The sequence below is a fragment of the Arabidopsis lyrata genome, assembly GCF_000004255.2.
Source record: "Arabidopsis lyrata subsp. lyrata unplaced genomic scaffold ARALYscaffold_1, whole genome shotgun sequence".
Taxonomy (NCBI): Eukaryota; Viridiplantae; Streptophyta; class Magnoliopsida; order Brassicales; family Brassicaceae; genus Arabidopsis; species Arabidopsis lyrata.
The window spans coordinates 12,340,024-12,353,944 of NW_003302555.1; the positions used below are offsets into that span (position 1 = coordinate 12,340,024).

Sequence of the window (13,921 nt, forward strand, 5' to 3'; positions counted from 1 at the left end):
GAAAAAGAAAAAGATGGAGTAACACTTTTTTGGCTTATCCCATTAACAAAGTAACTAACATTCAAGGCATCATCATATTTTGATTTTTTTTTTGTGTAAGTTGTTATAAATATATTATCGATATGATCTAAAAGACTTGAACGCAGCCCCTCCCTGACTTAGCTTGGTGTTTGGGTTTCTTTTTAAAAGTGTTCAACTTGGACAAACAAAATCAATCCAATTCGAACAGAATAAAAGAAATTCTATAATAAAAACAAAATTAAACATATGGATAGAATGTTGATTATTTTTCTATATACACCAAAACCAATCCGAAGAAACTTTGGAGAAACAAAAAACCGAACCAAATTTTAATTTATAATTTACTAATCTGACACCATACTATATAATTCGAAACCAAACACTTTACTAAACTGACACTAATTTTTCAGCCGTATTAACAGAAAAAACAGAATAATCCAAACCGAAACCAAGACTGAACCGTTAAAATTTGGTTTTGGGATTTTAATGGTAATGATGAGCCCAATAACAATTTATAATGGGCTTTAAAGGCCTCATATCTTTTTTTTTCTTCTTAAAACTATCTTCTTCCCCAAAGAATCTCCTTCTGCGATTCCTCCGATCTGTTTAGCTTCTTCTTCTCCGACTCTCGTAATGTCGTGATATGTTCAACAAGCTTTCTTCAATGGCGTATGGTTCATTTGGTGTCTCATCGAAAGCTCTAGTCTTCTGCCGACCTTGTTATGGCTCCATTAGAGATCTCCCTTTCTCTCTCCGAACATCTACAGTTTCGTTTCCCTTTTGAAATTTTATGATTCAGTTCCATCTTCTTTGTTTTCTTCTTCACCTTCGTAGCTAACAACACTCAAAAATGGCTATTGTTTAGATTGGTCATTGCGGCTGTGTTCGAGCTATCGCAGCACCTAGAAATGTCGTGAAACCGCGCAAGGAAGAAAGTCGTGGTGATTATCATATTTTTGAAGATTCTGATTCAATTCAATAAAAAAGTTGTGATTTTGATTCTAACGAAGCGGGAATTGTTTTGTTTGACTTATGTGTAAAAACGATCGAAGATTTTAGTGGAGCACGGAGAAGTAATAAGGATAAATCAATGCCGTGGAAGAAGTTAGATGCTGATGAATTTGGTATTCAAAGGTCAATGATCCCAGATTCTACACGGATGGTTCTCAATAAACTTAAGAAAAAAGGTTTCACTTCTTGTCAAGTTTTGTGTAAATTGCTTACTTAGGCTTTGAATTAGCACTGAGATAGTTGGATTTTCTTTTGAACTGTGCCTGAAAGATTGTGTGTTTGTGGCTTTAGTATAATGTGAACCCTCTCAAGCTTTTGAGATTGCTTAGTTTAGTACAATGTGAAGAATGGCTAAAGGCTGTTTTTTTTTTTCTTCCTGAAATATGCATTTTTTGCTATGATTTTCCAGGATTTCAAGTTTACCTAGTTGGAGGTTGTGTTCGGGATCTTATTCTAGATAGAATCCCCAAGGATTTTGATGTTATCACTACAGCAGAACTCAAGGAGGTTTAAATCATCTTATGGAACTACTACACTCTTGTATCTTTTCTCCTTTTTATAATGAACTTAATCTTGCTTCACAAATTTTTAAGTATTGAATCATCGCTTGTGTGTGTATAGGTACGGAAAGTATTTCCCCGCTGTCAAATTGTTGGAAGACGATTTCCCATATGTCATGTTTATGTTGATGATATTATCATAGAGGTTTGTTCAACATTTCACTTATTTTACACTTTTTCCTATCTCTCTCCATCTTTCTCTCAAGTTCATAAAATTGTATCCCAAGTCTTGATGGAGTTTTTCTCTTTTACAGGTGTCAAGTTTTAGTACTTCAGCAAGGACTGGTAAAGCGCCTAGTAAAAACTTGAGAAAGCCTGCGGGCTGCGATGAGCGTGATTATATCCGTTGGAAGAATTGCTTACAGCGTGATTTTACAGTCAATGGGTAGACAGTACCTCTCTATCTGTATTTCACATTTATTTGTGAAGAGGAATCCATATGCAGCATCGGTTAACATTCATATGTTGGATTTTTCAGGTTGATGTTTGATCTATCAGAGAATGTAGTGTATGACTATATAGGAGGAGTTGAAGATATAAGGAATTCTAAAGTAGGTTTTACAATTAAGCTATCATGAGTTATAGAAATCAACTGACATGCGAATGAATTGGTAGTATAAGTCCTAATCAGTCGTAGTTTGCTCTGTAGGTTAGAACAGTATCCGCAGCGAAGCTTTCATTTGTCGAGGATACAGGTCAGTTGCAGATGCAATGTTTTTATCAATGGTATAAAATTTATTTGTTTGGAAAGGCTTCAAAAAGGTAACGCTGTTCACTTTACAGCTCGCATTTTACGTGCAATTAGGATTGCAGCGAGGTTAGGGTTCAGCTTGACTAAAGATGTTGCTATTTCTGTGAAGGAGCTTTCTTCTTCATTGCTGAGACTTGACCCTGTATATCTCGTTCCCTTCTTTTGTTCCCCTCCAGTTACTTTTTTTTGTTAGGTTAGGACTGAACATTTTCTATCATGTTCTAATAATTCTGCAGTCAAGGATTCGGATGGAAATCAATTATATGCTGGCATATGGGTCCGCAGAAGCTTCTTTACGGCTGTTATGGAGATTTGGCCTCATGGAAATTCTTCTACCTATCCAGGTATGGTAATTTTTCTTTAGCAGTATGGCATTATGGCGTGGTACACTGAGTACTTTCTGTTGTTCACATCAAAATCACTTATGTATTCGCAGGCATCTTATCTTGTTTCCCAAGGCTTCCGGAGGCGTGATGGAAGGTCCAACATGCTTCTGGTATATATTTTTGCATTCTCAATTAGACATGGCAACTTCCTGTCTAGAATAGTTACATTAGAGAGTGAAATTATGGTTCCATAAGGCTAACTGATTAAACCCTCGCCTTTGCAGTCCCTATTTCGCAACCTTGATCGACTTGTAGCACCTGATCGACCATGCAACGAGTTCCTCTGGTGAGAAATCTTCTTTAACGCATCTATCTTAGTAATTGGTTTTGCCTGGTTAACATTTTTGGGGATTACTAACCTCAGGATTGGGATCTTAGCATTCCACAAAGCATTGGTCGATCAGCCTCGGGATCCCACGGTAGTAGCTTCCTTCTGCCTTGCCATCTACAGTGAAGTATCTTTATCAGAAGCCATCGCGATTGCAAGGAGCAACTCCAAACAACACAACTCACACTTCCAAGAACTTTCTGGTCATGAGAAAGACAGTGCCGACTCAGAGAGCAAATTATCGCAGCAGGTCATAAAATTAGCAGAGTCAATAAGATCAGCTGCGCGAAAATTGAATGATCGAGACTACATAGCTAACGCAATGAGCAAATACCCGCAAGCACCGGGCTCTGATATGGTTGGTACACGTATTTCAGTAATCAATAGCATATACTGAAATGTTTCATGTTCTTCATTGGGATCATTAATTGTTATCTCAGGTGTTCTTGTCAAGACCTATGTTGGAGAGAGTGGAGAAAATGTTTGGAAGTGTGAGAAGAAAGAGAAACCAAGAGACAGAGGATGTCCCAAGTTTAGAGCGTAGGATCAACTACAAGTCTCTTGCTCTTGGAGACTTTCACGAGACACGTCGTGTTTTTGCTCGGATTGTTTTTGATACCATTTACCCTCCCACTTAAAAATCCCCACCAATTTTTTTATTTAATTGTTCTCAAATTTTTTCGTAAGAAATTCTTTGTTTTATCGGTTATAAGATCTTTAAAGCCAACTGTCAGATATTTCTAATTATTTTTTCATTTGAAAAGCTAATTCACAAGACTATCAGGAAAATCAAACTAATGGAAAGACTGCAGAATTTTCTTTCCATGCAGAATTCGCAATTCATCGTAAGCAAATCTTGAAAGTGACATGAGTCGAACCAAGCCGTTTCACTGAATTCCAAACCATGAAATGTCACAATACTTTTTTCTAGAAAAATTTAAACATTGAACTAATTGATCGGTTTCATACCATTGTTCATCACAAAATATCGATATTACTTTTTTGTTTTTAGACAAAACATAAATAGATGTTACTGGATAGTTGCAAATCCCATGTTGTGTATTGGCCTATCCTCAGAATCTGATCACTTAAAAAAGTTGTATATTTTTATTTGTCCTTTTCTTATTTATTTGTCAGTTCGTGCTTTTAAAATAAGATTATTCAGAAAAAGTTAGGTGTACATGAAATATGCAGATCTTAATGAATCTCTCTATAAATGGCAGATTGTGAGATATTTCTGAAGTGATTGCTTTAGTTACTCTCACAAATAGAAGATCGAAACATATAAAAGTTCCACTAACTTTGTAAAAATAGAAAAATGAAAAAGCTGCAGAGCATACACAATGGCACATGTGTGAGTTTGGGTGTGAATAATTTTTTATTATTATAATTAAAGAGAGAGAGGGGATAGAGAGATAGAGAGAGTGCAATATTTCTCTTTATTTTAATATTTACACCCAAGTGTAAATTTACACCCAACATACAACTTTTACACAACTTTTCTATTTTTTCTTTTTTTATATTACTCACACCCAACCAAAGATTGTACCATTGTGTATCTAATGCAATCACACATCTTTGCCAATATTTTGTTGTCTCCAAAGTTTGCTTCATTAGTGATCATCTACAGTTCAACTTTTATTTCGATCTACGATTCAATTTTGAATTATTGAGGATGTCTATGTGCCGTATTAATTGAGATTTTGATTTGCAATGCATACACACAGGCATGACTTTTGCGCTATGGCTCATAGACTAATCTACAAAACTCATAATCTCTATATCTTACGTGGATGTAGTTTTCACTTTTCAGTTTAGATTTTGGCTTTGAAAATAAATAAATAAGAAAAATTTAGTGAGATGTTATAGAAAAGTATGTTTATTATTAGAATATCATATATATTTTATAAATTACTCATATGTTTTGAGCATTTGTGTAATTACAATTAACACCCTTTATTAGTTTTTTTTTAATTAATAATTTTTAATTCGTTTTTAATTAAAAATAATAAATAAAAATTTGATTATCCATGTCATTAATTCACATCACCGATCTCACACTCCTCAAACTCACGTTATTTCTCTTCTTCTCTTTTTTTGTCTCCAAATCCAATAAAAGCTTTTAGATCTAATAATCTGCAACTAACTTGGGTACAACATTGACAGAGATCTTCAAATTGCAAGATTGGGCTGGATCTTCTTAGACCTCACAGCCACAACGCTTGCCATAAGGTTCCAAATAAAAAGCTTCGTCAGATCTACTCGCAACCTCGCTTACGAAAAAAGTCATCAAAAATCAAAACCCAAGTCAAAGAGATCTATGAAATTCTACATGATTCGTTACAGGTTTGAGTTGAAATCAAGAATAGCTACTCTTTTACTTTGATTTTACATGTCTCTCGTTTAATCTTCCTCTCAATCGATCTATTTGGAGACATTTCTTCTTCTATCTATGTTTTGATTCATACGGTTTAGTCTTCCTCCTATGTATCCCTCAAACATATTTTTACGAATCTTAATTTGATTGTTGTTATTTGACCAATAAATTTCATATTGTCTTCTCCAAAAAAAATGTTATTTTCCGATCTGTATTATAAATCAGCCGTAAAGTGATGTAACTCAGCCGTAACGTGATGTAAATCAGCCGTAACATATAATTTACACAACCTTTCGTCTTCCCTGAATGATAACTCAGCCGTGACATGTAATTTACCGAACCTTTCGTCTTCCCTGAAGCATATAACTCAGCCGTAACATATAATTTACACCCATCTTTCGTCTTCCCTGGAGAATATAACTCAGCCGTGACATGTAAATTTACCGAACCTTTCGTCTTCCCTGGAACATATAACTCAGCCGTGAAATGTAAATTGACCGAACTTTTCGTCTTCCCTTAAGCATATAACTCAGCCGTGACATGTAAATTTGCCGCGAAACAATAAGAGACGCAACATTTTGTCTAACTTTATCATCGAGCACCAACTTCACAAGTTTTTCGTGCGTTGTTTCCGCATCTATCTGCACAACTCTACACCCTCTTTCATCGGTGTTAAATACGTATTTGTATTTCTATACCCAATTACCGGAACCGGATCAACCATATCGAGAGAAGGATGAAAGAAATTGAAGAAGAATGAGGAAGACGATGAGGAATTGGAAGTTCCGGTGAAAAAGACGAATTGAAAAAATTTGGCCCTATTTTTTTGTCCTTTAATGATGATGACATGGAATGTTGCATCCACGTCATTTTTTAATTGATGAAGTGGCAAGTAAGCCACCAAACGAAAATGTAAATCAGCTTAATTAAACCAGCCATCAAACAAAACTTTAACTCGGTCGCAACATGAATACTATTACAGTAATTAAAAAACGAAAAAACGGCAGCCAAATTCAGCCGTTTACTGTCGTAACTCAACCAAAAATATTTAACTCAGCCGTGTCGTTTAATAAGTCGGCCGTCATTGCATGCTATTCTAGTAATTAATCTTTCGCTACTAAGTCAGCCGTAATAAAGCCGAGTTTTCCGTTAATCCAGCTCATTACGACTGATTTATGACACTCGAACATAAATCAGCCGTAACGTCATCCCATAACTAAGCCGTCTTTGATAACTCAGCCAGCCGGAGAAAGTTAAGTCAGCCGTGTCGAAGCAATAACTCAGCCAAAAATTTGACAAATCAACCATCGGGTGAAATCTCAGCCGTAACTTAGGCTGGGTTATGCTCGAAAGTCAGCCATTTTATCATAACTCAGACAGATTTCAGTAAGTCAGCCGTAACTCCAGGCTGGGTTATACTCGTAAGTCAGCTGTTTGCTCATAACTCAGCCATTTTTCTTAAATCAGCCGCAAAATACCGTAACTCAGCCGTCACTGCCGCTATATCGCTTGACGGCTGAGTTCATTAATACACGTCAGGGATTTCTGACGTGGCGACGCGGCTTTGCTGATGTGGCAGTGGCATTCTTTGTAATAACGTTTTTTCCTATAACGTTTAACAGGGGCACGCTGGGTATAAAAAATATACCCAAAATATGATAGTAATAAAAAAAAGATTTGTATGTTTCTGGTAATTTCATATAAAATGTTATACATCTGAGTAAAGTTCCCAATAAATAAACCCACTTCTCAAAGCTTGTGGATTATTGTTTGTTTTCTAAATTAGACAAAAACCAACATTAACGGAAACACCGTTTGTAAATTCATCTAAAGCTTCGAATATACAGGGCAAGCATATAAAAATAAAATAAAATTATCGCGGAACCGTTTTACACAAAAAATAAACTTAATATGCGACGGATTGTTAGAATTAAAATAAACTCTGTCCTCTCACATCCATTCTAAACAAAAATTTAGTAAGATGACAAAAGAAAACGACCTACAATATATCTAGTAGACTAGTAGTAGTATCTTTTAAACCTAACTATTCCGTGATTAATTAAATAATAATGTAGAAAATGAATGATTAATGATAGCGAATGGAAGATGATGTTAACTTCGGATTGGCGCGTAATAAGAAAAAAAAGCTTCTTCAAAGAGAAAGACACAAGTTTTTGATTGGACAAAGAAAGAAACCAAAGCCTATCCACTTCTCATCTTCTCTATTACCAACGAACCTTCCCCTTCTCTGTCGGTTCCTCCTTTTTTATTATTTAATTCCAGATTACAAAAATAAAATCCCCATTTTTTTTTCTTATAGAATCTACAAGAAAGTTTTCATTTTTTCTTAAAGAACCTTACTCAAGCCGAAACCTTTCGCTCCTATCTGAATCTTATCGTGAAACCCATTTCAAGATTTTATCCTCCGAGGGGTCTCAACGAAGTTTGGTGGGTATTGTTTCAATTTCTGCTTTTTTTTTTTTGGTTCAATTTTTAGTTTTGGATAGCATTTGTAATGTATTAGTGTTCTGCGAATCTACTTGTGTAACTACTCATCTTATCGATTTTTTATTTTGATTCTGAGGGCAACATTCACTGGGTTAAACTCTGTTTTAATAAGTGGTTCCTCCAATGGTTTTGCTGTTTTTGATTTCTAGTAATTGTTTAAGAAATATCTTTGGAAACCCACTTGCAAGAGTTGGAATTTCAAAAGACAAAAGTGCCTCAATCTCTAGTTTTTTTTTGTTTGATTTCATTTGAAATTGAAGACATTTGAGTCTGCTGTGAACTTTTCCTAAAATTCTCTTGCAAAGGAATATACAGTATACCCAAATCAGATTTTACAGTTAAAAAGTTGGCAATTTGGATATGATTGTTTTGGTTTACCTACCATGTGTTTATGATTCTGTCTCTATCTTCTTCATGTTTATATATATATGTAAACACAATCTTTTTGGTATAGTTTCACTGATTGAATGTGTTGCAGAAAATTCTAAATGATTTGATTTCAATTATGGGCCTTTGCTAATTGGTTAACATCTCTCTCTCTATTAGGTACATAAGTCTGATATGAGAGATTGAGAGGTTTCATCATAACTTGTCTCCTAAGGTATGTTTTATCACATGTGGCATAGATTGCATCAATCCATGGACGTTGAAGAAAAGAGGGTTTTATCTGGCTATGCTAAGCCTCCATGGATATTCAAAGGAAGGTAAGAAATACCCTTTTCTTAGCTTTTCAAGATTGTCTCAGTTAAGTCTTCTTTCTAGTTTCTTGTATCTGCTTTGCTGAATTTTCTTCTTATTCTGCTTTCAGTGCGTTGTATCAGATTCATCTAGTGAAGGCTGCGACTGCTCGAGCATTCATCCCCAAGGAGTTTCGACTAGTTGAAGCTTTTGGGTAAAAGCATCTCCTGAAGCTTGTTGCTGTTTATTATCTTCGTCAAACTGCTTAACCATTGTTGTGCTTGTGGGATTGTCAGATACACTCTTGGCGGGTTTTTCCTTGCTAGCTACGATGATAGCCCTGCTGGTGTCTTTGATGAGGTCTCTTCTTACCTTTTCTTTTCTCCCTCCTTACTCAAACTAATCATCCCACAACATTCTCTCAGCTTTTTGTTACTTTTTCCCAGCTCGTAGTAATTGCAGGGATTGTATGGAACCCTCCTACATCATGCGCGTATGTTGTCCCCTTCTTGCACTAATAGAACCATTTTTTTAGTAAAGCAGAATTTGACTCAAGAGACCAAGTTGTGGAATAATATTCTGTTAATTAGATTTATGCTTATCAAAACATGAGTTATGAAGTGGTCTTTTCTTCTATCCCTGCAGCTGGGCCGCGCGGGTACTTGTGAACAGCGATGAGGCTTGTCACCATGGACGCAAGGTAGGTGGGTCTACTTTGTATATTTGCTCTCTATCAATGGAATGATGAGGGATTGGTGGATAATAATGCTTTATTATATAACATGGTGGTGTTGCAGGAAGTAGGACTCCCAAGCCAAGTTGCAAGATTTTCAAAAGTTAGTGTCACTTTGTTCTTGAAAGTGATTTAGCTTTTAATTATTACTGATTAGGCTCCCAATAAGTTTCTTTTTAACTACCAAATGAGGAAAACAAGATAACTCTTGTCTACATAAAGTGGAGACACTGCAAACTACAAAAATCATTCTTCCTAAACTCTTGGAGAATGGGATGAAACATGTTGTCTTGATTGATCTTCTTTTAAATTTTTTCGTTGAGTAAAAGTGATTTTTGTGGTTGGGAACAGAACATTACTGCAGTTCCTAAACGGAAAAGGGACAGAGCTTTTGGTTTCTTGGACACATTTGGGTTAGGAACTACTATGTCTCATCCTCACGATTTGATGGAGGTTAAGGTTAGTGAAGTTGATGGTGCTGATTCTGAAGATATCTGCAACATCCAAATTAGATCAGACGGTGAGTTCGTGGCTTATTGGTCTCCTAAAAACTCTTGGCATATGTTTTGATATCTAACTATGGTCTTATACTGTCCACCTCAATATCAGAGACCAAAGTTGGAAACTGGATGGGACCTGCAATCAAAATGGCTCTCCCGAGTTTTAGGTAAAGTTTGGTTCATGTGATTGTTTATTGGGGAGACTTGGCTCCTCTTAAGCTCATCAAGGATGTCAAATAATGGCAGTGGCAATACAAAGTACAACTCAAACCTGCTCAAATACTCATGCCACCTCCACTGCAGGTGCTGCCACTGCTTCTACTTAAGAACAATCTGTTGATAGATTAGATAGAATAGCGAAGAAATCTTATTAGAAGGGATTTGTATTGAATTTTGCAGGGTGAGGCCGGTGAGACCTGCGGTTGTCTCAGGGGCTTTGGAAGATGGGACAGAGATTTTTTCAGAACAGAATCCCACATCACAAGAGTCACTTGAAAATGAAAGGCGGCTATGCGTAGCCGTGATGCTATCGAAACCAATCATAGCTCTTCAATTCAAATGCTTAACAATGCAAGTAGAAGCTCCTGTTGTAATTTACCCTTCAAAGTAAACTCAACACTCAAAATCCAAGAACATACAGCTTCCTTCCTACAAGGTTCACATTTTTACAAAAACAAATCCTTTCGCTTTTCGCCGATTAAATAAGCCATTCTTAGGAGCGTTTTGCCAAAATCTATTATTTTATACTTACATAAACCCAACAAATCATGGTAAATATCAGAATTCTTCAGGAAGAGGATGACCGTCCAAGAACGCCTTGAACAGAACAAGTGATCTCGCAGGCTGTGAGAATGGGACCTCGTGTGAAGCTCCTCGCACTGTTGCAAATGACAAGACATTCCCATAGACTTGAGTCCACCCGCCAACCTGAAACACGAAATGCAATGTGTTAGTTTTGTTTTCATCGTTCTTTTTTGTACCAGTAGAGAATGTTATTTGTTTACCTGTTGTCCTGCAAACCAGACTCGATAAGGCACACTTGTTCTCAGTCCCAATTGTTTGGCCAATCTGCTCACTAAGATTCTACTTCCGGTCAAAGGGATCACAGAATCTTGATCTCCACTGTTCTTGCAAGAAAAACATCCATCATTAAATCATGAAGACAAGTAAAAGTTTAACAGAGAGACATTGATATTTACCTGTAGACAAGAACTGGAACTCCTGCTTTAACAAGGCTCCCTACGATATTAATCGTTGGTATTTCCACATCAAGCAATTGGTAATCAAGTACACTGTCATAATCACGAGAAAACCAAAATCAAAAACGTTCAATAACTACCAACATCATTTGGAATCCTCTGCAAACTTTTACAGAAGAAAGATATTACTAACTTGCTGCAAACTGTCCATTCACGTACTCCGATGAGCCTAGCATGAAGAGCTTCCTGCACATCTCGTCGGTTTAGATAGTTCACCGTCTCATCTTCGACACAAACATCCACAGATTCTCCCACTTGCTGTTCATTCCAAAGAATTAACATAGTTCATAAACAGTCACAGAGCAAATAGCAAACAAAGCTCTATATTTACGTTTGTTGTGTTGTGTTGTGACTCACGTTGGGGCTTACTACTTTGGATTGAGATAGCACAGAGGGAATGCAAACATCAAGAGTGACATCATATTTGTCGACAAACCGACTTGTCTCAGTGCTAACTTGACTCATCACTTTAGAGCACATACTAGACATTGACCCTCTATAGTACTCACTCACATAGCGCGAGTAATTACAGTAAGATGTGAACATTTTGTAAGTTGAATCCGAAATCAAGCCATGAGACCAGAAGTACTCAGCCCGCGAATTGAAATCCGTTGCAAACTCCAAAACCGGATTGCCAATCTACAACAAACATGATTAAAGACAAGAACATAAAACCATATTGAAATAAGGATGAGATCATGTTTCTCTTGACTTACAGCAATTCCTCTCAGATTGAACAAATGGTGCTTCTTGTTGTACTGAATCATAAGCTGAGCTAGTTGGGGAACATAATGGCCTGCATTTTTATCCACACTTCAGCAACAAAAACTACAACTAAATAGCTTAAAGTAATGGAATGAATATAGAGGAACATTAAAGTTATTACCAGCATAGCTTTCACCAGTAATGAAGAGACTTCGATTGAGATAATGAGGGAATTTGAGGAACCATCTTTGCAAGAACACAAGATTGTCTCTTGCTGAAGTGGAAAAGAAGAAGACAAAAGAGAGTTTGAGATTGTTAAAGACAAACAGAAAGAAACAAGAATAAGAGAATAATCTCAGATGTGATCTGCACAAAAGGTTGAATTCTTTTGTTCTTTTGTCAGTCTGAGACTGAACAAAGAAACAAAAGCTGAATGAATCTTTTATTTCTTAGGAAAATATAAATATTATTCACTTTCCTGTAAAAAGTAGAACAAACAAAAGAAATGGCATTCACAGGTCACTGTAACACCAGCATCATAACTTCTTTCAAAAAAAAAAAACTTAGAAGCCAAAGCTTTTTTGGGTGGGTAAAAGATTTCTTTTTTCATTTCTGATGGTTACAAAATCGTACTTTTGATTTTTTTTTTTTTTTTTTTCTGTTGTTGCTGAATTCAGAAAAAGGAAATAAAAGACACAAAAGTATGGGTTTCTTTATGCAAAGTCTAAATCAATAGATTCAGCACAACACAGTTTCTGAAGGGTTTTGGTGTTTACAGTGTAATTAATAATCATTTCTTTTTTTCTAACAAGAATTGAGAATCTACAAAAAGAAGATACTTAGTTAAGGGTTTAAGAAAATTAACCAGTGATCTTGTCATTAACACCCTCATAATGGGAGCTTTGAGTTGAATAAGAGAATCCAACTCCAACAGGTGTCTCTAGATACAACATATTAGCCTCTGCAAACACCAAATAAAAATAAAAATCAAGACTTTATAAAGTTCTGAAATGTTGAAAAAGAGTCTTCATTTTTAATTACCTTGGTTCCAGCTATGTTGATTCTTGACCAAGATTGGTCCTTTTGGTCTAAATGGTCCATTCTCTGAGAATGCACCAACACCCAAAGATGAACATCCAGGTCCTGCATTTACCCACATTTTGACATTTATCTTCAGACTTTTCTTCTATGTAGTATAAATGTAATTAGGTAGTTGAGTGAGTGAAGATTTAAAACGAACCTCCATTGAGCCAGAGGACGAGAGGTTTAGAGGATGGATTGGTTTCTGCCTCGGCGAAGTAGTAAAACAGAGCTCTCTGTTTCTTGTCGTCGACAGTGACATAACCGGAGTATTGCTGGAATCCGACCCGGGGTTGACCGGGTAAACGGGTGACCCGATCGGAGTGGGACAGAACACTAGAGGAGACCATAAGAGAGTGGAAGAGAATTAGAGCAAAGGTGATTGTGAGCCATTGGAGAGGAGGAGACATGATGTCACTTCTTGTTGTGTTTGGTTTTGAGAAGAAGGAAGAGGAGACAAGTGATGACTTTGGTCTTTGTTTTCCCACTTGCTTCTTTGCATTTATATCAAGATTCACCTTTTTCTTATGTACTGTATCTTTTTTTTTATATAATGTTTTTGTGTTTTTCTTTCAACATAGCTACATAGGGTGTTAATTGGTAACATTTATTTACCACACCGGTAAGAGATGTACTGTATATTTTATTCACAAACGGGGTAAAAATTAGCGGTACCACTTTACTACAATCTATTTGTATATTTATATCACTATTATTTCGTTTATTTCTATCATTTTATTTCTTACTAAATAAATCTCTTTTTGCTTTGTGAGTTGATCAAATATATTTCTTACTAAATAAATCTATATATTTTAGAGTCAATTTTGTAAGTTTTAATCGAAAAATGATTTTTATTTTGGCATTTTGCCTCCCTATAACATTGTTCAAAAAAAAACCAATCTCAATGTTGCATTTGAGCTTTTCCAAACATCGTTTACTTATCCAGTTATCCATATCCAGATGGTATTTTGTTTTCATAATTGTATAATAGGTCATTTTATAACTTTGTGTCTATAACTTATTT

At 35.9% G+C, this 13,921-nt stretch overlaps 3 protein-coding genes across 7 annotated transcripts; 2 read left to right on the forward strand and 1 right to left on the reverse strand.

The window, feature by feature from the left end:
- Positions 1-555: 555 nt before the first annotated feature.
- LOC9326822 (poly(A) polymerase I) lies at positions 556-3,825 on the forward strand. 2 transcript variants are annotated; one of them, XM_021012055.1, is made up of 14 exons: positions 556-787; positions 887-962; positions 1,074-1,208; positions 1,442-1,539; positions 1,654-1,737; positions 1,847-1,977; positions 2,071-2,143; positions 2,242-2,287; positions 2,376-2,485; positions 2,580-2,687; positions 2,780-2,839; positions 2,954-3,015; positions 3,094-3,415; positions 3,498-3,825. In XM_021012055.1, exons 1-14 carry the CDS (start codon positions 665-667, stop codon positions 3,693-3,695), a joined length of 1,626 nt encoding a protein of 541 aa, XP_020867714.1. In that variant the 5' UTR covers positions 556-664; the 3' UTR covers positions 3,696-3,825. The 2 variants fall into 2 exon arrangements, with proteins under 2 accessions (XP_020867714.1, XP_020867715.1); XM_021012056.1 differs by lacking the exon at positions 2,780-2,839 and having other exon boundaries at positions 597-787.
- A 3,714-nt stretch (positions 3,826-7,539) lies between these two features.
- On the forward strand, positions 7,540-10,891 carry LOC110224803 (protein NEOXANTHIN-DEFICIENT 1). 4 transcript variants are annotated; one of them, XM_021012059.1, is made up of 13 exons: positions 7,540-7,882; positions 8,489-8,646; positions 8,751-8,834; positions 8,917-8,980; positions 9,067-9,113; positions 9,266-9,320; positions 9,418-9,456; positions 9,705-9,873; positions 9,963-10,020; positions 10,100-10,156; positions 10,253-10,444; positions 10,475-10,508; positions 10,635-10,891. In XM_021012059.1, exons 2-13 carry the CDS (start codon positions 8,546-8,548, stop codon positions 10,653-10,655), a joined length of 921 nt encoding a protein of 306 aa, XP_020867718.1. In that variant the 5' UTR covers positions 7,540-7,882; positions 8,489-8,545; the 3' UTR covers positions 10,656-10,891. The 4 variants fall into 4 exon arrangements, with proteins under 4 accessions (XP_020867718.1, XP_020867717.1, XP_020867719.1 ...); XM_021012058.1 differs by having other exon boundaries at positions 10,645-10,891; XM_021012060.1 differs by having other exon boundaries at positions 10,253-10,508; positions 10,635-10,872.
- On the reverse strand, positions 10,423-13,393 carry LOC9326823 (serine carboxypeptidase-like 45). Its single transcript, XM_021012057.1, has 10 exons — positions 13,058-13,393; positions 12,859-12,960; positions 12,683-12,778; positions 11,999-12,091; positions 11,829-11,908; positions 11,470-11,751; positions 11,246-11,370; positions 11,053-11,145; positions 10,858-10,975; positions 10,423-10,780 (listed from the first exon to the last, which is right to left on the reverse strand). Exons 1-10 carry the CDS (start codon positions 13,305-13,307, stop codon positions 10,631-10,633), a joined length of 1,389 nt encoding a protein of 462 aa, XP_020867716.1. The 5' UTR covers positions 13,308-13,393; the 3' UTR covers positions 10,423-10,630.
- Between the last annotated feature and the right edge of the window lie 528 nt (positions 13,394-13,921).